The sequence below is a fragment of the Arvicanthis niloticus genome, chromosome 24, assembly GCF_011762505.2.
Source record: "Arvicanthis niloticus isolate mArvNil1 chromosome 24, mArvNil1.pat.X, whole genome shotgun sequence".
Taxonomy (NCBI): Eukaryota; Metazoa; Chordata; class Mammalia; order Rodentia; family Muridae; genus Arvicanthis; species Arvicanthis niloticus.
Window position 1 is genome coordinate 35,864,926 of NC_133432.1, and position 26,049 is coordinate 35,890,974.

The window sequence follows — 26,049 nt, forward strand, 5'->3', positions numbered from 1 at the left end:
TCTGTGAGTGACTGAGATATATCCTAAATGACAATGCACCTTCTAGACAAAGAAACAACTGAACAATCACAACAAGAGTCATGTTGGGCAAGGTGGTGGGCACCTTTAATTAATACAGGAGAGGCAGGTTGATCTCTTGGGTTTATGGCCAGCTACTTCCAGATAGCCAGGACTTCACAGTGAGATCTTTTCTCAATAGTAGCAACAGTAAAAACCACCTAAGTCATGCAGACATATGAAAGCTAGGAGACTGAATTTTGATGGATTCTTTGGTGTCGGGCGAGGTGTGTACTCTGTCTAAATCTATCGCCACATTGAAAACATTTATAAGGTTTTTCTCCCGTGTGAGTTCTCTGGTGTTTAATGAGGGTTGCACTCTGACTGAATCTTCTCCCACAGACAAAACACACATAGGGTTTCTCTCCCGTATGGATTCTCTGGTGCTTAAAGAGGTCTGAGCGCTGTTTGAAACTCTTCTCACAGTCTTCACACTTGTATGGTCTCTCCCCTTTGTGTAATCTCTGATGTCTAAATAAGCTGGAGATATGAAAGATCTCCCCACACTCCTCACATTTACAGTACTTCTCGCTGGCATGGGTTCTCTGATGCCGACTCAGATGTGAGCTCTGCCTGAAGCATTCCCCGCATTCTGGGCATGCATACGGCTTCTCGCCTGTGTGTGTCCGCTGGTGTTTAACAAGGGCGGCACTCTGACTGAAGCTTTTCCCACACTCTTGGCACTGATAGGGTTTCTCACCTGTGTGGGTCCTCTGGTGTTTGAAGAGGTCTGAGCGCTGTCTGAATCTCTTCTCACAGCAACCACACTTATAAGGTTTGTCTTCATGGAAGTGCCTCTGGGTCTCACGAAGCCCCAAAGTGCTGTCCACAGAGCTGTGAGGCTCCGCTGTATGGCCTGTCACTTGTAAGCCTTGTTTGTGGTCGTCCTCACACGCATCGTTGGTACCCAGCCCCTCTGCTGTCTGGATGTGCTGACCAAGGACAGAGTTGCCACTGCTCCCAGATTCATTATTCTCAGAATCCCTTTCATCTTTGGACACACCAATGAGATGTGGGATGGCAGTGCATCCTTGTTCTTCAGGAGAGCTCTGGAGCTGCAGCAACACAGCAGCTTTTGGCAGCTTTTCTTCCCAGTCCTCACAGGAATCACATTTGGTAAATGCTGGGCCCTTTTCCTGGGACACTTCTTGCAGCCATGCCTGTGGCTCTGCCTCATTCAGAATTTCCTGCTTTAGGATCACATCTGGGTTTGCAGCTTTAGTTTCCAAGCCTGAAACATGAAAATAGAAGCTGCTGTCATCTTGCCCCTGTATGAGAGTGAAATAGAAATGCTGGTAATGGAAGCACCTCTGACCAGCTTCTGGGTGTTCTCTACCAGACTCTATATGGAACTGAGCCCATCATGAGTGTGCACTTTGCCTGTGCAAGCAAATAGCTTTCCTTCTTACTTGTGCTACAGCTACCAAGGCATTCTTCCCTGTCCTACTGCACAGCTACACTAAGAGGTAAAGACAGAAAGGATGTCAGAACAGGCTGTCCAGCCTTCATCCCATGAATGTGGGCTAGGTTAATATCAGAAGTCTCCCCAGATGAGCTATAATGGGCATAGCTGGTGATGCCAACATATGAAAGCAGGGTTCCAATGCCAGTTCAGTCTAGCATTGGGTGAAGGTGCATACAAATTGTCCTCTGGCCTCTACACGTACACCTTTACTACAAGCATGTTCACCCACACAAACACATACAAATGGGGAGGGGAACATGACATCCCACCTCTAGCTGAGGGGCTATGAGTTATTAATCACTGCTGGGGGAGCCAGAGTGATTTTCCTTCAAGGATGTAAGCAATTGTCAAGTTGCCTGTGAAAACTACCCCACACTCATGCACATGCAAATCCTAATTAAAACACCGCAAACCTGAATGTAGGAGGGAACATTTGGGGATAAGAGAGGAATGGGAGAGGACATACTGGAAAGAAGGGTTCCAGAGGGAGGGAAGGGATAAGAGAGGAATGGGGGTTGGTTTAATCAAAGTATATCATATATATATGTGCACTAACCAGACACAACTGTGCTCCCAGCATCCTTTGGGTTCTCTCCCCAGAAGCCCTTCCGAGCTTCAGCCAGCTGCTCCCACTCTTCCCAGGTCAGAGATTCAGCCATATCCTTGAAGGTCACCAAGCCCTAGAATAGCATAAGATCTCCATTTAGTACTTGCTGTCACTGCAAACACTACCACTAGTCTAAGGAGAAGCCGGTCTCTAGAGTGGAAGGAGCTAGTGTGAGAGAATCAAGACAAACCATATATGCTGTGTGAACTGGGTACCAAAGGGACCTGCTGCTGTCAGTCTTCACTGTCAACCTGACTGGATTTGGAATCACCCAAAAGTAAACGTTCAGACTAACCTTGTGAGCATTTCCAGACAGCTTTGACTGTGGAGGGAAGGTCAACCCTGGGTAGGCTGATGCATTGGACTGGATGAACAGAAAGGTGGCGGCAAGGGAACACCACCATTCACTTTCTTCTGACTACTAACCTTGAGTCCAGGTGGCCAGTCACGCCCCTGTCACGCCTTCCTGACCTCAGACTGTAGTTCTTCAATAAGCCTTTCCCTCAAGTTGCTCAAGTCACAGGAGTGAGAAGAGTTACCATTCTCTGTACCATTCTTTGGTTCTGTGTTCCCAGAAATAAGACTCAGACTCAAAATATATTTACAAATACCCTGGCCATATAGCTAGGCTCTTCTCTCATGGGATCATAAATTGGCCCATTTATTCTAATCTACAGTGTGCCACGAGGTTGGTTACCCGTGCTGAGGTACTATGTGTCCATCTTGTCAAATCTTCCTGGGGAAATCTCTCATACCTGGCACTATCTCAGAATCCTTTCTGCCTCCCGAATGTCCCACCTCCTATGTCCTAAGCTATAGACCATAAATTTTATTATTGACAGCTGTCACATCCATATAGACTCAAGGTATTCTCTCTATGATTCTCACTAGAAGGCCACATATAATGTTTTTGTTTGGTTGGTTTGGTTTAATTTTTTTGAGACAGAATTTCTCTGTGTATCCCTGGCTGTCCTGAAACTCACTCTGTAGACCAGGCTGGCCTTGAACTCAGAGATCTACCTGCTTCTGCCTCCCCAGTGCTGGGATCAAAGGCATCCTGGTTCCTCCTATAACCTTGAAAAGACTTTCTGTGGATCATCTCTGACAATCTGGGGAAGGCATGAGTGAAATATCTGAGTTCTATCACTGTGACTTATCAAGATGGAAACTAAACTGGACTGTGGCTCAGGGTAAGAGCACTGACCTTTGTGGCATACACAAAGCTGAGCTCAACCCCCAGCACCATACAAACCAGATGTGATAGCAAACACTTATAATCCCAGAACTCAGGAAGTGGAGGCAGGAGGATCAGCAATTCTAGGGTCATACTCTTCCTTATACATAATGAGTTGTTCTAGGCCAGCCTGGGCTACATAAAATCCTAACTCAATTGGGGGCTGGGGAAAGACATTCTAAGTGGAAGATGCAGAGGAGTGTCCCTGAGAGCTCTCACTTGCCCTGACCCCTTTCTGCATCCCCACTCTGCATCCTCTGGAAGGAAGTGAACATATTTGCTCCAGCAGACCCTTGTGTAATGGTGTTCTGCCTTACCCCAAGACCAGAAACAATGAATTCAGCTGATTATGGACTCAACTTCTGACCCATTAAATCACAGTGAATCTCTTGTTCCTTAAGTTGTCTGAGGTATCTGTCACAGTGACACACTGACTTAAACACAGTATGTATATATACATACACACATGGCTAACACATGTATATTTATATTGGCTGAGTTCCCTGTATCTAAAATGCTTGTGAGCAATACTGTTCAAAATATCAGAATATCTCACAGTTCAGTCAGGGATGAACCAGTGCTCCAGCATTTTCGTAACCTGAGATATCCAAATCTGAAGTGTCTGCCCTCAACAACTAAGTATTAGCCCAAATGTCCACAGTGCTGAGATGGAAAAACATGGCTAAAATATAAAATGGCATTTTGTGGGGAGGATCTACAGACTATTTTGAGATTAACTTTTCATGGTCAGGAGAGATGAATCAGAAGTTCTGAGTGCTTCCTGCTCCTCCAGAAGACTGACCTGTGTTCAGTTCCCAGCACCCACATTAGACAGCCTACAACAGCCTGTGATTCCAGTTCAAGGGGTCCAGTACCCTGTTCTGTGCTCCTTGAGCACTCCCACTGATGTGGCACACACTCATACACACAGTCACACGCGTGAACAAAAATGAAATTAGACTTTTCACACTGACAGTGATTGTAGAGTGTATCCTAAAAGGCACATACAAGCTCTGTTTCAATAAAGCTAGGAATGGTGGTCCACACCTTTAATCCCTGAACTTTGGAGGCACAGGAAGGTGGACCTCTGTGAGTTCAAGGTCAGTCTGTCTGGTCTATACAATGATTTCAAGTCAGATAGGGATACACAGTGAGACTCTGCCTTTAAAAAAAAAAAATCAAAATATATTTCAAAATCAGTAATAAGTATCAAGAATATTAGTTTATTTTTCCAACGTGACTTCTCATGGACCTAACATATTCAAATATATGGGTCTATAGGGGCCATTCTCATTCAAAGTGTGTGTGTGTGTGTGTGTGTGTAGATAACCAGGCTGTATTCTCAGCGTTATCACGACTGAGTGCACGTGCATGTGAATGCAGATACCCAGAAAATGACATCAGATCCCTTGAAGCTAGACCTACAGATGGTTGTGAGCCCCTCTACATGGGTCCTGGGAACTGAATTCATTCTCTGGAAGAGCAGCACAGGGTCTTTAAACACTAAACCACCTCTCTGGTGCCACCTAGAGCCCACTCGAGTCTCACCTGGGGGGAGGCCCGGTCCAGTGCTCTTTGCAGAGTTCGCGCCAAGGCCGCAGCCTCCTCCCCGCTTTCAGGGCAGTGGTCCCGCACGTACGCTTGGAGCTCCTGGGGCAGGATGGTGAGAAACTGCTCCAGCACCAGCAGCTCCATGATCTGCTCTTTGGAGCGCAGCTCGGGCCTCAGCCACCGCCGACAGAGCTCCCAAAGACGGCTCAGTGCCTCTTCAGGGCCGGCCACTTCCTGGTAGCGCAATTCCCTGAACAGTTTTCGAGAAGTTTCGGGGTTCTGCCAATCTCCGGAACCGGAGGACTCCTGAATCCCCGGAGAGTCCTCCTCCACTTTCACCGTACAAAGCCCAGCACCGAAAGGTGGCGGGGCGACCCCAGAGCCCGCAGCCATTGGAGCTTCTGGGCCGTCCAGCTGGAGCTTGTTTTCTAGAAGCCCAATGACCTCACGGACCTTTTCTGAAACCGCGGCGGACTGGTACCCTCTCCCAAAAACGAGGCCCCGAAAAGGCCACTACGGACACAGCACAACCGCGAACATGGCCTTTTGATTTCTTATTTCAGCAGGTGACAGAAAAACAAACCGGGCCGGAAGTGCGTCATGCCCCCCACCCCCCCCCCCGCGCCTCTGGGAATAGGCCTCGCTTTTGCAAAGTCTCTCTAAGCGTCCTGGAGGACTACGGTGCATCTCTATGGTTCGCCTTCCTTATTGCACTTGAGGGGCCTCAGGCCACGTCCTATGGATGGATGGACGGATGGACGGACGGATGGACGGATGGGAAGGCCTACACAGAGAAAAAAAAAAATCTGTCTTGAAAACCACCAAAACTAACTAAATAAAAGATGGACTGGAGAGATGGTACAGCGGTTAAAGACACAGGTTGCTCTTGTAGAGGTTCTGGGCTCAATTCGTGGCTCCCACAACATGGTGCAGGCCAAACAGCCATAAAGTAAAACTAGATATATCTATTTTAAAATTGTTTTTGATTCTTCGAGACAGTGTTTCTTTGTATAGTCCTGGCTGTCCTGAAACTGCTCTGGAAACTAGACTGCTCTCGAACTCACAAAGATCCGCCTGCCTCTGTCTCCCCAGTGCTGGATTTAAAGGCTTGTGCCACCACAGGAAGGAAAAAGAAATAAATCTTGTTTAAAAAACAAAACAAAAAACCCTAGAGAACCAGAGTTTAGTTCTGACACCATAGGGGCAAGCACACTTCCTCGAATCCCAAGGGATCTGACTGCCCTCTTCTGGCGTCCCAGTAGGCACACTTGTAACGCATAAACATAATGCAGGCACGCCATGCTTTTAATCTCATCATTCAGAAGGCAGAGTCAGGTGAATCTCTCAGTTCACGGTCAGCCTGGTCTAGAGATCACACACAGAAAAAGCCAGCATCGAAAAACAAACAAAAAAATTGAAGTGGCGCGTAATGGCACATACCTTTAATTTCAGAAATCAGAAGGTAGAGGCAGGTGGATCTCTGTGTATACTAAAAAAGCTTGGTCTACTTGAGTTCCAGGACAGCCAGACCTACGTTGTGCGGGAAGGGTGTGTGTGTGTGTGTGCGTGTGCGTGCGCGTGCGTGTGCGTGTGCGTGTGTGTATGTATACAATTCACACAGAGGCCAGAAAGAGGGCATCAGGTACTCTAGAACTAGAGTTACTGAAGGTTGCGAACCATGGGAGTGATTTAGGGTGAGTCGGCCGGCTAGCCAGTCCCGGGTGCACCCCAAAATACAACTTGCTTCAATCTTGGATTTGAGAGACGCCCTCCCTGCCGCCCCCAGCGTCGTGACCTTAGCTCTGTAACTAGGTCTTCAACCGTTTGCAGGGGTTGCAATTCCCTAGTCTGTTTTGGTGTGCCCCTGACAGTGACGACAGTCTCTCTTGTACTGCCAGTATGCGAAGACTTGGAAAATGATGAAAACACCGCAAGAGAGGGGTAGATGATTTAAAATGGGATTTACAGTTTAGGGTAGCAGGATTTAAACAAAACTCCCCTTCTTCAAAGTGTAGTTTCTCCCCAGCCGCCTGGCCGCCATGCTCTGGGCGCATCCTTCAGCTTTCCAGCCGATACAAAAACAGGCACCTTTCCCCCTCTGCTGCATTTGTTTGGTTTGGTTTGTTTTTTAAAAGGCTAGTCAAGTGCAGAAGTAAAAGGAAAAAGTATGATCAATTGATATAACCACTACCTTCAGAGGTAGACTCCTTGATGCCTTTTAACATCAAAAACTACCTAATGCCTGGGGGGGAAGGAGCTTACACAGAGACTTGTGGAAGTCAAAGGATAACTTTTGGATGTCTCAAATCTAGGGATCAACTCGCGCCGGAAGGCTTGGCAATAAGAGCCTTCTGCCCCGCCCCCCGCCCCCGGCAGCATATTAATAAGCCCTGCCTACCCCGGTGGGGCGAAGCCCAAGCTACGGTTTGGGGGTGAGAAATAGATTGGCTCTATTTTCCTCAGGCTCCTGTTGCTTCTTGCCTGAAGGTGACTGATTGGTCAGCTCCATAAGGGGGCGGTCTCAGAAGTAGCTCCTCCCTCCCGCTGCGCTGCTAGGACCTCCGGGATTCCTAGAGAGGCTGCGGAAGCGCTCTTGGGGGTGGGATTTATGGTTGAAGCTCGCACTTGGTTACTTCCGGCGATGAACTGTTGGAAAGTGTGGGACGTACCTCAATCTTGGCTTGTGAGAACTCCGTCTTCCAAGCCTGGGCTGCGGGGAGTTTGATCTTTGGGTCCCCGGGACTTAGAGACTGGAAAGGAGCCGGTAGGGCATTGTGTCCACTCTGGGGTCCTGTCCCTAACCTTGACCCGGCCGATCTCTATCTCCGGGTCAGGAGCTATTCCGAAGAATCCAGGTTCAAATTTCTGAGTATAACCTTGCTTCTCCTAGAACTAATGAAGTCTTCCGTTTGTCTGTCAAGCCCTTATGGCTTGAGAGCCAGGACGAGATATGACCATTTTAATAGCTTTCACTCCTTTTCTGACTTACGTTTGGCTTATGATCGAGAGAAGAAACGACTCGGTCTAGAATAATCTTGTCCCGTTATTTATATGAGATGTGGACTTTTTCATTTTTAAAACTGTTTTAAGTTGGGCCTGATGTCACTTTTTAATGGCCATTTTTTTTGCGTTATTAAAATCTGGACGTAGTCACTATTAATAGTTTTATGGTTGAAGTGATGACTAACTTGTAGTCTATATCTTAAAGTGAATGACTTTGTTGAGTGGTTTTCTTTAGTATAGATGACGTCGTTGCTACCTCTCTTAGCTAATAATAATTCCCGACATACCAATAAGGTTGTTCACTCTAAACAGTGTCTTTTAGAAGAGCAGAGAACGAATTGGGTTAGTGTAAGGGGCAGCCTCTAGAGACTCTGAGTTGGAATGATAATGACAGAATCCAGGGCAGTTATACACTTAGAGCCTCCCGCTGAGACTTCGCAAGAGCAAGGAGACCTTCTCATAGTGAAAGTAGAAGAAGAGGACTGTTCCTGGATGCAGGGATACCGGACCCGGCCAGTGCTTGAGACTTTTTACCAGCGCTTCAAGCACTTCCAGTATCATGAGGCAGCAGGACCCCGGGATGCTCTGAGCCAGCTCCGGGTCCTCTGCTGTGAGTGGCTGAGGCCGGAGCTGCACACCAAAGAGCAGATCCTGGAGCTGCTGGTGCTGGAGCAGTTCCTCACCATCCTGCCTGAAGAGTTTCAGGCCTGGGTGAGAGAACATCACCCCGAGAGTGGAGAAGAAGCTGTGGCCGTGATAGAGAGTATCCAGAGAGAACTGGAGGAGCGCAGGCAACAGGTGAGTTGCAAGAGGAAACGGGGACACTGAGGAAGGAGCTGCCATGCAGTCTTCAGCCCGTTCATATTCTGGCTTTGCTGTCGTATTTGAGATAGTCTCACTTATGTATCCTTGGGTGTTCTGGATTTCACTGTGTAGATCAGAGATCTCTATGTAGACTTGAACTTACAGAGATCCACCTGCCCCCCAAGTGCTGGGATGAAAGGCATGTGCCACTGTATCCAACATGTAATGAGTTTTAAAGAATAAACGTTCCCTACTTGTGTTTCTTTTTTCTTTTTGTTAAATCCTTTTTATTCCATTTATGTGAGTACGCTGTAGCTGTGTTCATGCACACCAGAAGAGGGCATCAGATCCCATTACAGATGGTTGTGAGCCACCATGTGGTTGTTGGGAATTGAACTCAGGACCTCTGGAAGAGCTGTCAGTGCTCTTAACCGCTGAGCCATCTCTCCAGCTCCCCCTACTTGTGTTTCTTACCTATTAAAAGCAATAGGTGTTGTGCCTACCGTATGATGGCCATGTTATTTTTCCAGAGTATTGTCGTGGAATCTGTTGTAGTGACCTTGGTTAGCCAGGTGAACTCTTTATTTCCTGATTTCTGGGTTTCATACTTTAGAAGCCCTTTTCACTGCAATTTATGAAAACATTTCCTCAGCCGGTTTTAAACTTGCTTTTTGACAGACTGCTTCATTTCAAATGTGTTCTCATGTATTGCCTTTATTGTCTACATGTAAGTGTTCTGCCTGCAGGTATGCATGAGTCCATGGAGCCTAGATGAGGGTGTTATGATCCCTTGGAACTAGAGTTGCAGATGGTTGTGAGCCACCCATGTGGGTGCTGGGAACTGGCTTGGGTCCTCAGAAGAGCGACATGTGCTGTCACGTTAACCCAGGAGCCATAGCATCCCTCCCAGCCATAGCGCATTTAATTTTAAGGAAATCATTTTTTCCTTAACTGATTAAAATGCCATCTTTGGGCACACACCTATAATCCTAACAAGCAGAGGCAGGTGGATCTCTATGAATTTGAGGGCAGCCTGGTCTACACAGAGAGTTCTAGGTTAGCCAAAGTTATAGAGAGACCCTGTCTCAAACATACAGTGCAGTCTTTAGCAGTTGTTAAATTTCCGCCTGTTTGGGGCATCTGTTGCTGGTGTTCGTATTCTAGTTTGTCAGTCCTGTGGGTTGTTTTTGAATCTGCTTTTAAATTATTTGAGGTATAATCAACCTTTAACATTTGGTTTGGTTAATCTCCTTCCCCCTGACTTTTCCTTTCAGGGTTTTCTCCTTACAAACTTAGAGCTCGAATTGGTGGGGCATGCCCTTGATCCTTACACTTGGGAAGTTGAGACAGGAGGATTCTGAGAAGGAGGACCCTGTCTGAAAACAAAACAAAACACCTGTGGGTTTACAAACGTTGAAGGTTGCTTAAGGATTCCACTTGTCCCTCAGAACCCCGTATTTAAGTGTAAAATACTGATCTCCAGTCTGCAGGTGAGGGGGTAGTTCAGAATCTGAGAACACCCTTAGATTCCCGGTCTGCTTTAGCTCACCCTGTGACTCAGGTCGCAGGAGAGGGTGGCTGCTGACCTGCAGCCAGACTGCAGCCACCTTGAAGGACCATCTAGCAGAAGGAATTGTGTCAATCTTTCTTTGGTCTTCTTTCTCTCTTTTTTTTTTTTTTTTCCTTCCTTCCTTCCTTCCTTCCTTCCTTCCTTCCTTCCTTCCTTTCTTTCTTTTTTTTGAAACAGAGTCTCATGTATCCCGTTAGCCTCAAACTCCTGATCTTCTTCCTACCTCTCTCCCTTCAGAACTGAGACAACAGTTATGCCACTATGCCTTGTTTTCCCCAATTTCCTCCCCTTTGGGGGGAGGGGATGGAGATTGAACCCAGCACCTCATATGTTTGGAAATGCTCTAGCACTAAACCAAACTCCAGCCCCCAGACTAGGAGATTGTAAGCATATGCAAGTGCTCTACCAGGAAGCCATATCCCAGTCCGTTTTTACCTTTTGATTTTGCAACAAGATCTCTTTACATTGCCCTGGGGTGGTGCTGGATGTTTTGTCCCCCTGCCTCAACTTCAAGGAACTACAGGCTTGTGCCACCAGGCCTGGTTAGAATGTCTAACTTTTCTTTTTTTGTTTCTTTTTTCTTTCTTTTCTCCTTCCTTCCTTTCTTCCTTCCTTCCTTTTAAATATAATTGTTTATGTGTGTGTGGGAAATCTGTGTGTCAGGTACCTGTGAATGTCAGAAATTGATTAGATGGCCTAGAGCCAAGGTGAGCCACTGGATGTGAGCGCTGGTCCCCCAGGACACCCATCTAAACTCCTAACCAGTGAGCCACCTCTGCAGCTCTCAAAAGTATTGAAACGTAAGCTGTTTGAAACCTAAGGACGTAAAGGAAGGGCAAGAGCAGCGACTTTATCTCAATGCAGGTTCTTAATGCTTTCTGGAATTTCTAGGAGTAAGCTACACCTTGGAGCAAAGTAATTATATACACCCTAGGTTGAATTGAGGGCTCAGAGCAGGATGGTAGAGGCTGGTATCATGCTGAACATGAGCTTTTTGAGGCAGGGTGTAACCCAGTTTAGCTTAGACCTTGCTGCGATCCTCCTGCTTCTGCCTCCTGAGTGTTGGAATTACAGGCATGTGAAATATAAGGTATCCTAAATCTCAGTTGGACCAGCAGTGACTTCCTGGGGCCCATAATGGCCTTTCCAACTTCCCTTTTCGTCTCTCCCCTTCCCTAACCTTTACCCACCATCAGCTTCTTAGGGGTCCTGGGTTGGAAGCTAGAACAGGGCGTTGGGTTCCCTAGGAGTTACAGAGAGTTGTGAGCCAACTAATATGGGTATTGGGAACCGAACTTGGGTCCTCTGCAAAAGTGTTCTTAGCCACTGAGGTATCTCTCTAGCATCTTCTTTTTTTAAACTTTGATTTAATTTATTTTATGTGTATGTGTCTTTTGCCTGAATGTATGTATGTATGTATGTATGTATGTATGAATGTATGTATGTATGTATGTATGTGTGTATGTATGTATGTATGTATGAATGTATGTATGTATGAATTATGTATGTATGTATGTATGTATGTATGTATGTATGTATGTATGTAGTGTACCACATGTATGCCCCTGGCCCACAGTGGTCAGAAGAAGGCGTCAGATCTCCTGGAACTGGAGTGACAGATGGTTGTGAGCTATCACATAGGTACTGGGAACCTAACTCTGTACCTCTGGAAGAGCAGCCAATGCTCTTACCACCGAGTCAAGTCTCCCACCCTTTCTTAACATCTTTTAGGTGTTTATGGAGTGATCTCCTTCCCTAGCCTCTCAGGCTAAAGTGGCTCTCGCCTGTCTGTCTTGTAGCTGTGTTTCTTTCCCATCTAACGTGGAGTTCATAATGAAGTATTTGCATGTGGATATGTCTCATGGAAGTCTTTTCCCAGTAGAAATAATCCATATGTGTTAATCTGCTACTTAATTGTCTCATTATAGACACAAGTTGAGTGTTGGGCCAGGGGACAGGTGACAGTCTAATGGACTCTAATGGGTTCTTTCCCATCCCCATCTATAATTTTGCTGATTGGTTGTAGTTATGGTTGTTAGATTGCCACGAATCCTGAAGTTCTTCCTCAGAAGATGGTGCCACCTGGAGCCTTCAGTCACCAGTTTCTGCCTGTGGAAGCCCAGTCTGATCAAGAGCCACAGAATCTTCTGGAGGAAAATGGTGAGGTTCATCTGCTCAGTGCAGTCAGCAGTCAGTGTGACTGGAAGACGGGGCTCTGGTCACATGGACAAAGGGTACCTGGAGTGTGGGCAGGTGGGGTCCCCTGAGATGACTGAGACTGTATCACACTCTCATTCTAAATCCAGAAAAGGGCACTGGGAATATGGCTCAGTTGGCAGTGTGCTTGCTTGGAATGCAAGCTATGGGTTCCATCGGCAGTGCCCATAAACAAGGTGTGAAGCACACCTGCCATCCCAACACGAGGTAGAGGCAGGAGGATCAGCACGGTCGTCCTGGCTGCATAGCAAGTTTGAGGCTGGGCTGCTTAAGACCCTGTCTCAAACACAAACAAAACAAAGCAAAACTAAGAAAGCTATAATAGGGACAGGACATAGCTTGGTGGCATAGTGTATATGCTCAGTTCCATTTCATTTCCAGCAGCCCCTCCAAAAGCAGAAGTATGGCAAAAATGATGATGCAGATAATGTTGCTAAGTATGGGGGCTATAGATTTGCAGGAGCGTTTTTTAACATTTATTTTTATTATATATATATATATATATATATATATATATATATATTTATACAGATACAGACACACATACATATGTATGAATATATATAAAAATATATATATGTGTGTGTGTGTGTGTGAATATTTTCCTTTCATGTATATGTACACCATGTACATGTGTTACCTGCAGAAGCCAGAAAAGGCATTGGGTTGCAGGTGATTGTGCACTGCCTGATATGGGTGCTGGGAACTGAACTCTGGTCCTCTATAAGAACAGTATGTGTTTCTAGCCATTGAGTCATCTCTACAGCCCCACACCATGTTTGTTTGTTTGGAGACAGGGTCTATATAGCTGGCCTCAAACTCACTATTAACCGATGATGACTTGAATTGTCAATTCTGTCACTACCTCTAAAAGTGCTGAGATTCCAGGCATGTGCTACCATATCTGGTGCATGTGATGCTAGGCATGAAAGCCAAGGGCTTAATATGTATTAGGCAAGCATTCTACTGACTGAGCTACATCTCCAGCCTCCAAGACCTCTCACAAAACCCCCAAAATTTTAAGACACTTCAGAAAAAATCGACCCTCTTTGTATGCAGTACATTTTGACATTCAAATGCCATTTCAGTTTAAAGACCACTGTTATGCAATATTGTCCTTTTGGAATAATGGGATGGCCCAAGATCTTGTTGGGTAACATCACTTGGGAAAGTTCTTTGTGCTAAATGATTCAATACTGACCAAGAATGCCATAGTCCTTTTAACATGGTTGGGTCTGTCACATCAATACCCCACTCCTGGTACAGATATCTTGGTTTTGTTTTTTATTGTTGTTGTTGGGGTTTTTGTTTATTTGCTTGTTTTATTTTGTTTTTTCAAGATGGTGTCTCACTGTGTGGTTGTCCTGAAACTCTGCCTGTAGACCAGGCTGGCCTTGAACTCTCAGAGATCTGCCTGCCTCTGCCTCCCGAGTGCTGGGATTAAAGCCGTGCACTATCACCGCCCAGCCAATGTTTTGTTTTAATTAGCTTTCTCTTGCTGTGATAAAACACCATAGGCAAAACCAACTTGGAAAGGAAAGGATTGATTTTGTCTTAAAGCTTGTAGTTCATTGTCCAGAGAAGTCTGGCCAGGAACTCAAGGCAGGAACCTGAAAGCAAGAGCTGCTGTGGAGGCCAGGCCAGAGTGCTGCTTGCTGGCCTGCTCCTCATGGCTTATTCAGCCTACTTTTTGCACCTAGGACCACCAGGCCAGGGATGGTACTGCCCACAGTGACCCAGGCTCTCTCACTTCAGTCATCAGTCAAGAAACACTCCACAGTCTTGCTTATGGAGGTGTTCTCTCAAGTAAGAGTTCCTCTTCCTAGATGACCCCCAGCTTGTGTCAAGTTGACAGAGCAGCTTCCATTCTTACCACTGTAGTCTCCTGTGGCCTTGCCAGGAACAGTGAATGAACAATGCTTAATAACAGTGGTGAGGAAATGGATTCTAGCAGTGCCCATGTGGACACTCATGGCAAGTCATTTGTCAGCCTTGTGCTGAGATGGAGCATATTACATACGGGCTGACGTGGTTAAGAGTCAGCTGGCTGCTCTCTTTCCAGAGGATCCAGGTTTGCTTCCCAGGACCCACATGGCAGTTTACAACTGTCTGTGACTCTAATTCCAAAATGGGATCTGATGCCCTCTTCTGACCTCTGTGGGCCGTGCATGCATGTGGTGTGGAGACACCAGACCTGTACATATAAAATAAAAATAAGTCTTAAAAAGTTGTTACATGTGATAAGTGTCATTCTAGTTGTAAAAAAAATTTCTTTTTTGTTCTTTAGAAAGCCTCAATATAAATAGTGTACAATCTCCCTCTGCCTCTTTCTCTCTTTCCCTCTCTCTCTGTTTTTGAGACAGAGTCTCGTTTTGTAGTTCTCTTGTGGCTGTATTGGAATTCACTATGTCAACCAGGTAGGCCTGGAACTCACTGAGATCCTCCTGCCTACACCTCTGTCCTAAGTGCTGGTATTAAAGTGTGCACAACCACGCTTGGCTTTAATCTTAAAAGCATCTTAAGTTGGTTAAGAAAACCTCAAAAACTAAATTGTGTTCTTTAGACCTTGTCAATAGACCAGTCCATACTGCTGGACACAGTGGCACATACCTGTGGTACCAGCAGCTACTTGGGAAGCTGAGGCAGGAGGATCTGGTTCAGGCATTAGAGTAAGACAGAATCTGCCCTGTACTGAGATCTGAAGGTGATTTGTTAGCACATTAAAAACCTGTGAAACTCTGGGAGATGCAGATTTCCCCTAAGCATAGTTGAATTCGTCTGTTACTGAGGGATGGCCCAGCAGGGATTAGCTTGACCAAAGCAGAAGACTGAGAGATTTTGTCTCTAGACAGGGGGTAGGGGCTGAGGGAGTGTCTCACTAAGTGTCCCTGGTTGGCTTCAAGTTCAGAGATCTGCTGGCCTCTGTCTCTTGAGCACTAGGATTAAAGGAATGCACCACTGTGCCCAGCTGGTCTGGTGTTTTGGAAGAGAGGGAATATAAAGGAGAGGGGAGCACAGGCCCAGAATGGAAAGGCTCCTAAGAGCCAAGGTGAACTTAGTTTGGGTGCCTCAGTTCCTCGGGCAAAGGCATGACTGCACACCTGACCAGATACTCTCACTTATTCCTTTTCTCCACACTCAGCCCTTCCTGTTCTCCAGGTTCCTTCCGTTCCCCTGAATGATAGCCAGGAGCTGACAGATTCACTCCTCTCAGCTGGCCCCCAGGTGAGCTAGCACTCCTCTGTCCTCCATGAGAATCTGTACCCCTTCTCAGCCTCCATCCCCTTCTGTCCTAGTTCTGTTACTGGTTACTGTGAGAATATCCTGATGAGCACAGCTTATGGAAGAAAGGGATTATTTTAGCTCCCTTTAGGTGTCAGAGAATCACAGAAGTCAGAGAACTTGAGATAGGTGGTCACCTGTCACATTATATCCACAATCCAGACCAGAAAAAAATAAGTGGGTGACCACCCAGCTCTTTCTCTCTCCTCAATCTAGGAACCTAACCTAGGGAATGGTACCGCCCACAGTAGGCTGGGTTTTCCCACATCTATTCCCTTAATGAAGAAAGATTCCTCACAGGGCTGTCTCCAGGCTGACTTGATCTCGACATTCCCTCATTGAGACTCACTTGCCTGGAGATTCTAGGTTGTGACACCATGTTTAGCAGATATATTTAACTACTTGCTGGGTCTATCCTTAGTGGATACCTCCGTTCATTCCCCTTGCCCATTTCCTTTCTGTTTAATACCTGCCCTTTGGATACACAGTCTCTCCCCTGGTTTCTGACTTAGTGCTCCCAGGTTTTGCCCTCACTGCAGACTGCCCTCATTTGCACACAAGGAGTGGGAATTTAGCAGAGATCTCCCATTTCAGAAGTTGGTGAAAATTGAAGATGTGGCTGATGTGGCTGTGTCCTTCATCCTGGAGGAATGGGGACATTTGGACCAGTCCCAGAAGTCTCTTAGTAGGGATGGCAGAAAGGAGGATTGTGAGAGTACCACTCCTGTGGGTAAGAGTTGTCGACCTGCATGGGGAGGACTTACCAGTTTTGTTATGAGTTTATGTCACGTGTCCTTCACCCATGCATGTTTTAGTCACTATAGCTTTACTTTATAATCGTTTGAAAAAATTTTTTATTTTGTTTTACATGTGCTTGTCTTCATGTGTGTGCACCACGAGCATGCCTGGTGCCCACATAGCCAGAAGAGAGTGTTGAATCCCCTGAATCTGGAGATGGTTGTGAGCCACCATGTGGGTGCTGGGAATCAAACCTGGGTCCTCCGCAAGAGCGGCCGATGCTCTTAACTGCTGAGCCATCTCTCTAGTTCCCTTTACCTTATAATCTTTGAAAGTAAATCAGCATGTTTTTGCAGATATTTCTAACTTAATAAGGGTGTGATTAAGACTATTAGTATGAGGGAGGTAGTTTTTAAACTTTTTACTTGTTCATTGTTGTATATATGTGTGATGTGTTTGCATGCCATTGTATAGAGGTCAAAGGTCAACTTCTTTTTTCTTCTGGAGACAGGATCTCACTTAGTAGCTCTGGTTGGCCTGGACTTGCTTTGTAGACCAGGCTGGCTTCAGACTCACAGAGATCCCCCTGCTTCTGCCTCCCAAGTGCTGGAGTTAAAAGGAGGGTGCTGTCTCAGCTGGCAAAGGACAACTTTGAATCTTTTGTTTACCCATCTTTATGTTTGTTACAGGGATCAATCATAGGCTGCTGGGCCTGCGAGGCAAGTGGCTTTATCTGAAGAGTCAAATTACCAGCCCTGTGTTTGTTCTATGAGATTATTTTATTCTGTGTGTGTGTGTGTGTGTGTGTGTGTGTGTGTGTGTGTGTACACCATGTGCATGCCGGGTGCCTATGGAGGCCAGAAGAGGGTGTTAAATCTCCTAGAACTGGAGTTATAGATAATTGCAAGTCACCATGTGCTCACAACTCAGGCCCTCTGTAAGAGCAACAAATACTCTTAACTACTGAGCCATCCTCTCCTGCCTGTTTCTGGGTTTTTTTGAGACAGTCTCAGTATGTATACCCAAGTGGCCTCGAATTCCTGATCCTCCTGCTTCAGCCTTCCAAATGCTGGAGTTAATAAACCCAGTAAACTTTTTTTTTTTTTTTTCTCAATCTAGAAGATGCTTATTTTGGTCGGGCGGTGGTGGCACACGCCTTTAATCCCAGCACTTGGGAGGCAGAGGCAGGTGGATTTCTGAGTTCGAGGCCAGCCTGGTCTACCGAGTTCCAGGACAGCCAAGGCTGAACAGAGAAACCCTGTCTTGAAAAACAAAACAAAACAAAACAAACCAAAAAACAAAAAAAAAAAAAGAAGATGCTTATTTTATTATTGTTGTAATTTTGTATGTTTTGTTTTGTTTTTCCAATAGGGTTTCCCTGTGTGCTTGGCCTGGAACTCACTATGTATATCATGCCACCTTCAAACTGACAGAGATTTGCTTCTCTGACTCCTAAAGTGTTGTAATTAAAGGTGGTTGCCACCACAACCCAGTGATGCAAAATTTTGGCAGGAAGTTTTTTTTTTTTTTAAATTATATGTTTATGTTTGAATGCCTATATGTATGTACATGAACCACGTGCATGCATGCCTGGTGCCAGAAGAGGGCATCTCATCCCCCCCTGAGTTACAAGTAGTTGTGAGCCTCCTGATTGAGATGTAGACGCTAGGAACCAAACTCCAGTCCTTTGCACAAGCAGTACATACTCTTAATCACCAAGCCATTTCTCTTGTCCAGCCCAAGTTGGGTAATTCCTAATAGAATAATCCTTACTCATGAAAAACTCCTGTCTCCATTCCTTTTCTCGTTTCTGGAACAAGATCCTGGAAAAGAAGCATGCTAAGGGAAGAAATGTTTATTTGGGCTCACAGTTTCAGAAGATAGCCCGTCATGGAGAGGAAGGCCTGGCAGCAGGTGTCTGAGGCAGCTGCTTACAGAGGGAGTTCTATATAGTCCAAGACCCTAGCCCATGGGAAGGTGCCACACACTCAAGGCAGGCCGTCCCTCCTTTGTTCAACCTTCTGGAAGTACCCTTACACATCCAGTTGTTTGTTTGCTGGGTGATTGTAAATCTAATTCATTTGACAATTAAGATTAACCATGACAACATAGGAGGAGACTTCTCTGAGTATTTCTTTAGTATAGTGGTGATTTACTGTATCTCAGTGGCATTATTTTTTTTTTTTTTTTTTTTTTTTTTTTTTTGTCTGATTTATCTATCTGCATGTACACCTGCAGGCCAGAAGAGGGCATCAGATCCCATTACAGATGGTCTTGAGCCACCTTGTGGTTGCTGGGAATTGAACTCAGGACCTTTGGAGGAGCAGCCAGTGCTCTTGACCACCAAGCCATCTCTCCAGCCCCGGCATTAGTTATTTTCCCTCGTGCATTTTCTATTCCCATTCTCATATCATCAGCCCACCCCCCTTTTGCATTTACTTATTTGTTGGGGGTTGAATCAACAGTTCATTCTTTAGTGACGGGGGGGGGGGGGGGGGGGGGGGGGGGCGGGGAGGACCTCGGGATGCGAAAATAAAAGAGTCGGGAAAACTTGGGATCAGGAGGTCTCACACAAGTTGATGGCTCAGGGAAGATTATTAAGACATACACCATCTTACTTACAGCTTGCTGGAGGAAAAATGGGTCAAAATCAGCAGAAACTTTGTCCCCATACAATGGGATAGAGTCAGCAGGAAGTTAGTCAAGGGAGCAGAAGCTGAATTCTCAGGATCCAGAAAACTTCAGCTCCCTGAGGCCCTGGCCCCAGGCCATTACCGGTCTTCACAGCCAGTCCCTGGTTTTAGGCTAGTAATTAATCTTTGTCCATACGTCAGGGCCTCAGGGAAAGTCCTGGACCAGCTGGCCCCTTAACGAGGAGCAAGGGGTGGTATGCATGTGTCATAGCACACATATGTAGGTCAGAGGACGATTTGTAAGTGTTGGTTCTCTCCTTCCAACATGTGGGTTCCAGGGAGCAAAGTCAGATTGTCAGGCGTGGCAGCAAATGCTTCTGCCCACTGGGCCATCTTACCAGCCCCTGGATTTCATTTTGTTCTATTTGTTTATGCATGTGTTCTATTCATTTGTTTGTTGAGATCATAGAGATAGTCTTATCTCAATGAATTGATTATACATTAAATATACTGTATTTTGGGCTGGGAACATGGCTTAAGGTGAAGAGTACTCACACCCTTCTAGTGGACCTGTGCTGGGTTCCTAACACGATGCCAGGCACATATACACAGATACATAGATGCACATACATTTTTAAAAAAGTATTATATTTAATGCAAATATCTTCTTCATTGTCTCTCTTTTAAGTTAGTACAGCTCACTTGTGTAATTTAAACCTAACAGTGTTGCTTATATATTTCAGTTAATATAGAGGCACTTACAAGTTATCAGAGGCATGTGTGAGAGCGTGTAGTGTATATGTGTATAGTGTATATGCATTGAGTACCCGTTCAGGTTTCGGGCAAGGTTGTGAGTTCAAATCCAGTCATAACTTTTTTTACTCTGCCTATTATCTATACCATTCTTTTTTTAATTTATTATTTTTAAAGATTTATTTATGTATGTGAATACATTGTCACTGTCTTCAGACACACCAGAAGAGGACATCAGATCCCATTACAGATGGTTGTGAGCCACCATGTGGTTGCTGGGAATTGAACTCAGGACCTCTGGAAGAGCAGGCAGTGCTCTTAACCGTTGAGCCATCTCTCCAGCCCTAGCTATACCATTCTTAACTTCTGATGTTTTTCTTTTCTTTTTTTTTGTGGTCCTTCAGGTTGAAATCAGAACCTCTTGCCTTCTATTAATTAATCTGTATGTGCTGATGTACAGTGAACTACATCCCCAACTCTGGTCCCATCTTTCTACTTTTTTTTTTTTTCTTTGAGACATGATCTCTATATATCCCTAGATAGCCTGAAAATCAATATGTAGACCAGGCTAGCCTCAAACTCTCAAGAGATCCACCTGCTTCTGCCTCCTGAGTGCTGGGAGTAAAGCCGTGTGCCACCACTGCCCGGCCTCTTTTACTTTCTGTGTGGAGAAAGGCTCTTACTTAGCTGTCCAGGCAAGTCTTGAATTCACTGTGCAGTCCAGGCTGGCCTGGACTGTGGTCCTTCTGCTTCAGCCGGTCAAGTAACAGGGATTACAGGCCTGTGCCACCATCCTTACAGCGTCTCTATAGACCATGCTCGGGGGTTTCCCTTCCCGTCTCGTCTTAAGAAGGCCACATCCTCTCATTTTCATGCCTGCCGATTTCTGATAGCAGCATAGAAGACCAGAATTTAAAAAAAAAAAAAAAAAAAAATGCTCATCCCATTTGAAAGTGAATTTGAACAATGAGTTAATAATTTGAAGACTGCATCTGTAGTCTAGTTGGTAGAGTGCTGCTTACCATACACAGAGGCCTGGGCTCCACCCAGCTCTCTATGAACAGACATGGCGTCTCCCAGCTGCCATCCCAGCCACCCTCCCTTCCTCCCTCCTTCCTTCCTCCCCCCTTTTCTTACTTTCTTTCATCAGGGTCTCAAGTATCTCAGGCTGGCCTCAAACTCTGTGTAGCCAAGGATGACCTTGAACTTCTGATCCTTCTGCCTCTACCTCCAGGTGTGGGAGTTACAAGTGCGCCCTACCACAACTGGAGGTGGAACCTGGGGCTTCCCGTAGCTTGACTAACACTGTACCAACTGAGCCACATCCCCACCCGTCTGCACTGACATGCATCCTATCCCTGTATCCTAAAGCCTTGCTTTCAGGTATCGTCATTTTCCAAAGGCATGTATTCCTAACACGTATGTGGTCTCACTCACTTACCCTGTGTTCCTCTGTCACTTGCTTGGGATGTGGAGACTAGCTTCACGTCCCAATTGAAGCTTGTTTCCCTTCTCTCATTGCAGATTATGAGCCCAAGGAGGGCAATTTAAAGCTCGTGGTGCAGCAGGCCTCTGATGCAGCTGACCCACACTGGGTGGCTGCAGAAAGCACGGAAAAGAACTGTGTTCAGCATCAAGAGGCTGCGGAAGTCAGTGACCTGGTGCAGGTGAAGGACATGGTGCAGAGGTGGCAGGTGAATCCCACTTCGGGGAATCCAAGGCAGAAAAGATCTCTGAGCTCAGGTCAGGATGTCAACCGGAAGCAGAAATCGAATGGCGAGCGAGGCCACAGATGCGGTGACTGCGGGAAGTTTTTCCTCCAAGCCTCAAACTTCCTTCAGCACCGGAGGATCCACACAGGAGAGAAACCGTTTAAATGTGGGGAGTGTGGGAAAAGCTACAATCAGCGGGTGCACCTCACTCAGCACCAGAGAGTCCACACCGGCGAGAAGCCCTACAAGTGCCAGGTGTGCGGGAAAGCCTTCCGAGTGAGCTCCCACCTGGTGCAGCATCACAGCGTCCACAGTGGGGAGAAGCCCTATGGCTGTAACGAGTGTGGGAAGAGCTTTGGGCGACACTCGCACCTGATCGAGCACCTGAAGCGTCACTTCAGAGAGAAATCCCAAAGATGTACGTCCGGGGAGCATGCATTCCAGGAGTGGCTAGAGGCAGACGTTCGTTTATTAGCTTCGGAAGGAAGAACAGATGGGCTGGGTGTGGTGGTGCTCATCTGTAGTTCTAGCTGTCTGGAAGCAAGGGCAGGAGGAGGAATGTAACTTCAGAACTAGTCCGATGTACATAGCAGTAGGCCAGCCAGAGCTACATAGCGAAGCCCGGCCTCAAACAACAACAAAAAACCCAGATGGGTTGTGGTAATGGACAAACATTATAGCTCATTTTATTCTTAATTTACTTAAATTTTGAAATATTAATTTTTTCTTCTCTTTGTAGATGGCATCTCATGTAGCCCAGACTAGCCTTAGACTATCTGTAGTCTTAACACTGGAATTTTGATCCTCCTGCCTCCACCTTCTGAATGTTAGGATTGCTTTGAAGCTTGGGCTGGCCTCCAATTTGTAGGCCTCTTGTCTCAGGTTCCCAACTACTGGACTATAGGAGTGAGTCACTACTCCTGGCTCTCCTCCCCCTCCACACCCCATTCAGTTTGTTCTGAATAGCCCAGGCTGGCCTTGAACTCATGTAGTATAGGCTAGTCTCAAACCCAGTATCCTCCTGCTGTGGCCCCACAGCCTTTGGGGTTACAGGCAGTGCCCCACTCTTCTTGACCCAGTAAGTCTCTCCCTTTCTCGTTTTACTTTTTGTCTTATTCTGTCCATTGGCTCAATACTAACGTCCTCTCAGTTGCTGTTGGAATTAGTACATCCATAATGTCCCCATTTTGTTCTTCCTGTTAAATCGGGTTTGTTTTTTTTTTTTTTTTTTTTTTTGGTATTTTATTTGGTTGGTTTTTGACAGCTTATTCTTGTCCTGAAAAAGAGCTGATGAACTCTGTGTTTGGTCCTCTCTTAGGCAGCGACAGAAGAAGTAAGAACACTAAACTAAACATTAAACAAGTTCCAGGACTTTCAGAAGCAGACGTGGAGCTACCAGGAGACGTTCAAAGGAGCACTTGTGAGGCTGAAGGTCACAGTGAGGGCTGTGACCACCAGGATGGGGCAGGTGGACAGCAGGGGGTTGTCATGAAGGAGACCCTAGGACAATCCTCTTCAAAGAGGACAGACTGCAATGAATTCAGCTATGTCCACAAGAAGTCCTCTCCAGGAGAGAGGCCGCACAAGTGTAAGGAATGCGGGAAAAGCTTCATCCAGAGTGCACACCTCATTCAGCATCGGCGAATCCACACTGGGGAGAAGCCGTTCAGGTGTGAGGAGTGTGGGAAAAGCTACAACCAGCGTGTCCACCTCACTCAACATCACCGAGTTCACACGGGTGAGAAGCCCTACACCTGCCATTTATGTGGGAAAGCCTTCCGAGTGAGGTCCCACCTCGTTCAGCACCAGAGCGTGCACAGCAGAGAGAGGCCCTTCAAGTGCAACGAGTGTGGGAAGGGGTTTGGGAGGCGTTCGCATCTCGCCGGCCACCTCCGACTCCACTGGAGAGACAAGTCACACCAGTGCCACGAGTGTGGAGAGGTCTTCTTCCAGTACGTCAGCCTCCTTGAACACCAAGTGCTCCACGTGGGCCAGAAGAGTGAGAACAGTGTCTGCGAAGAGGCCTACAGCTGGAACCTGACCGTAGTCGAAGATAAGAAGCTGGAGTTACAGGAGCAGCCCTACCAGTGCGACTCCTGTGGGAAAGCCTTCAGTTTCAGTTCTGACCTCATTCAGCATTACAGAACTCACTCTGCAGAGAAACCCCAGAAATGCGATGCATGCAGGGACAGCGTGTCCCAGTGTCCGCACATAAAACAGCAACAGAAAAGCTGCCCCAGTGGGAAATCCCACCAATGCAATGAGTGTGGAAGGGGCTTCAGTCTCAAGTCTCATCTCAGTCAGCATCAGAGGATCCACACTGGCGAGAAGCCCTTCCAGTGCAAAGAGTGTGGAATGAGTTTCAGTTGGAGCTGTAGCCTCTTCAAACATCTGCGAAGCCACGAGAGGACAGATCCCTAAGCACCTGCAGCATACAGGAATCTGTTTCTGTTGGAAAGTAGCTGTGTAACAACATCAAGAATGTCTCCATCTTAATAATCAGAGCTACAGATGAGGGGGACCCTGTTAGGTAGAGCTTAGTCTTCAGGGACACTGGAGCATCCCCTGAGTGCTCCGTTAGCATCTTTATGCTCAGAACCTCTGGTCAGGTGAGGTGGTGCTCGCCTGTACCCCTGGGGAGGCAGAAGCAGGCAGATATCTGGTTTACAAAGCAAGTTCCAGGCCAGCCAGAGCTACATAGTGAGACCCCTGGGTGAGAGACAGACAGAGAGAAACAAGAGAGACACCTCTGGGTCCTGTAGATGACAGAAAGTCTTGACATGGCGTTGTCTGAGTCATGAGTGCAGTAGACATAAAGAGAAGCATATTTGTAGTCTCCACCTTGACAGCATAGCTATTCAGAGTCGTGCCTCGAAAGGAACTCTTCTGTGTGACGCCCATCTTGGTACATCTCTGAAAACGACTGTCCCAACCGTAGAGTTCTCCCGCTATTGTTCCCATCCTGAGTATTAAACCTTTGGAAAAGACGCTGACTTGAGGTTTTTCTCTTTGGTAAAATTGGGGTTCGGAGGATGGAGGGGGTGTGTTCTTGCTGGCACTGCCAGTCCACAGCTTCTTCGGGAAGCATAGCATTCTTTTCAGCTCAATTCTATTGGCAAAAAAGTCAGTCCTTGAGGGTCAATGACAGGCCCCCACAGAGGGTAAATGTGCTGACCACTGAGTCTTGACAGCTTGAGTTCAACCCATAGGAGCCGAATAGCAGGAGAGAACTGACTTCCACACATGCGCCATGGCACACGCAAACACAAACACATAATATTTTTAAGAGTTTGACTTACTTGGGTGGCATATCTCTGGGGTTTGAGCCAGCCTGATCTATGTAGGAAGGCCAGCCAATGAGACCCTGTCTCAGAAAAACAAAGTGGAGTCACTGGTGCAGTGCTGGCCCACACCTTAATCCCAGCGCTCAGGAGTCAGAGGCAGGCGGAGCTCTGAGTTCGAGGCCAGCCTGGTCTACAGAGTGAGTTCCAGGACAGCCAGGGCTACACAGAGAAACCCTGTCTTGAAAATTTAAAAAAAAAAAAAAAAAAAAAAAAAAAAAAAAAAAAAAAAGGGGGGGTGGAAGGTAGGAACAAAAAACCAATTTGTTTAACTAAAATTTTAATTTGTACATTTATGAGAAGTGACGGTGCTGGTCAGTCACATATAGTAGAAGATGCCTTGAACTGATTCTTCTGCCTCCCTCCCTGTGTTAAGATCACAGGTATGTACCAACATGCCTGGGTCCATGTGGTTTAGAATACCAACTGAGCTGTATCGCTAGCCCCATCCCCTTTCCCAAGCTCCACACCATATTACCTACTAAGCACTCTGCTGTTTGTCCAGTCTGCAATTGCCTCACCCAGGACTTCTCCCCTCTATGCCTCTGGCCAGTGACTGATGTGATCTGTAAAAGGCTGATTCATTTGCCCCACGGGCAAACGGCTGCTGCCTGAGCTCCAAAACCCTGCTGGGGATCAAGCCAAAGGCCCTTTGTCTTCAAGTGGGATCTGCTCGAGCACATACCAGGGTGGGTGTATGGAGGTCAGAGGACAGCCTCAGATGGAGGTCCTCGCCTTCTACCTTGTTTGTCTTGCTTGTTTTCCACTGCTGTATGTGCTAGGCTAGCTGGCTCTAAAGAGTCCTACCATTCTTCTGTTCCTGTCTCCTACCTCCAAGCAGGAGTATGCTGGGATTATAACTACTTGTGCTATTGCATCTGGCTTTTTTTTTTGGGGGGGGGGGTGTTTCGAGACATCTGGCATTTTAAAAGGCTGTTCTGAGGATCTGAACTCGATGTTGATGTCAAGTTTGTGCTACGTGTACTTTATTCACTGAACCATCTCCTCAGACTTGCCCACTCCCTTCTCTTCTGTTCCTTTCCTCAAAGGCTCTTCTTGATGAACATGCCCTTAGTGACATG

General features: G+C 46.4%; 2 protein-coding genes across 10 annotated transcripts; one reads left to right on the forward strand and one right to left on the reverse strand.

Annotated features, from left to right (window-relative positions):
• Window positions 1-78: 78 nt before the first annotated feature.
• On the reverse strand, window positions 79-5,527 carry Znf394 (zinc finger protein 394). The gene is made up of 3 exons (XM_076923698.1): window positions 4,912-5,527; window positions 2,079-2,202; window positions 79-1,288 (listed from the first exon to the last, which is right to left on the reverse strand). Exons 1-3 carry the CDS (start codon window positions 5,305-5,307, stop codon window positions 243-245), a joined length of 1,566 nt encoding a protein of 521 aa, XP_076779813.1. The 5' UTR covers window positions 5,308-5,527; the 3' UTR covers window positions 79-242.
• A 1,975-nt stretch (window positions 5,528-7,502) lies between these two features.
• Window positions 7,503-24,613, forward strand: Zkscan5 (zinc finger with KRAB and SCAN domains 5). 9 transcript variants are annotated; one of them, XM_076923664.1, is made up of 7 exons: window positions 8,584-8,715; window positions 12,318-12,451; window positions 14,209-14,314; window positions 15,651-15,733; window positions 16,385-16,520; window positions 21,439-22,044; window positions 22,945-24,613. In XM_076923664.1, the coding sequence occupies exons 2-7, from the start codon at window positions 12,320-12,322 to the stop codon at window positions 24,045-24,047; spliced, it is 2,166 nt and encodes a 721-aa protein (XP_076779779.1). In that variant the 5' UTR covers window positions 8,584-8,715; window positions 12,318-12,319; the 3' UTR covers window positions 24,048-24,613. The 9 variants fall into 9 exon arrangements, with proteins under 9 accessions (XP_076779777.1, XP_076779776.1, XP_076779778.1 ...); XM_076923667.1 differs by having other exon boundaries at window positions 8,707-8,715; window positions 12,331-12,451; XM_076923662.1 differs by lacking the exon at window positions 14,209-14,314 and having other exon boundaries at window positions 7,503-8,715; window positions 12,331-12,451; window positions 16,388-16,520.
• Window positions 24,614-26,049: the final 1,436 nt, after the last annotated feature.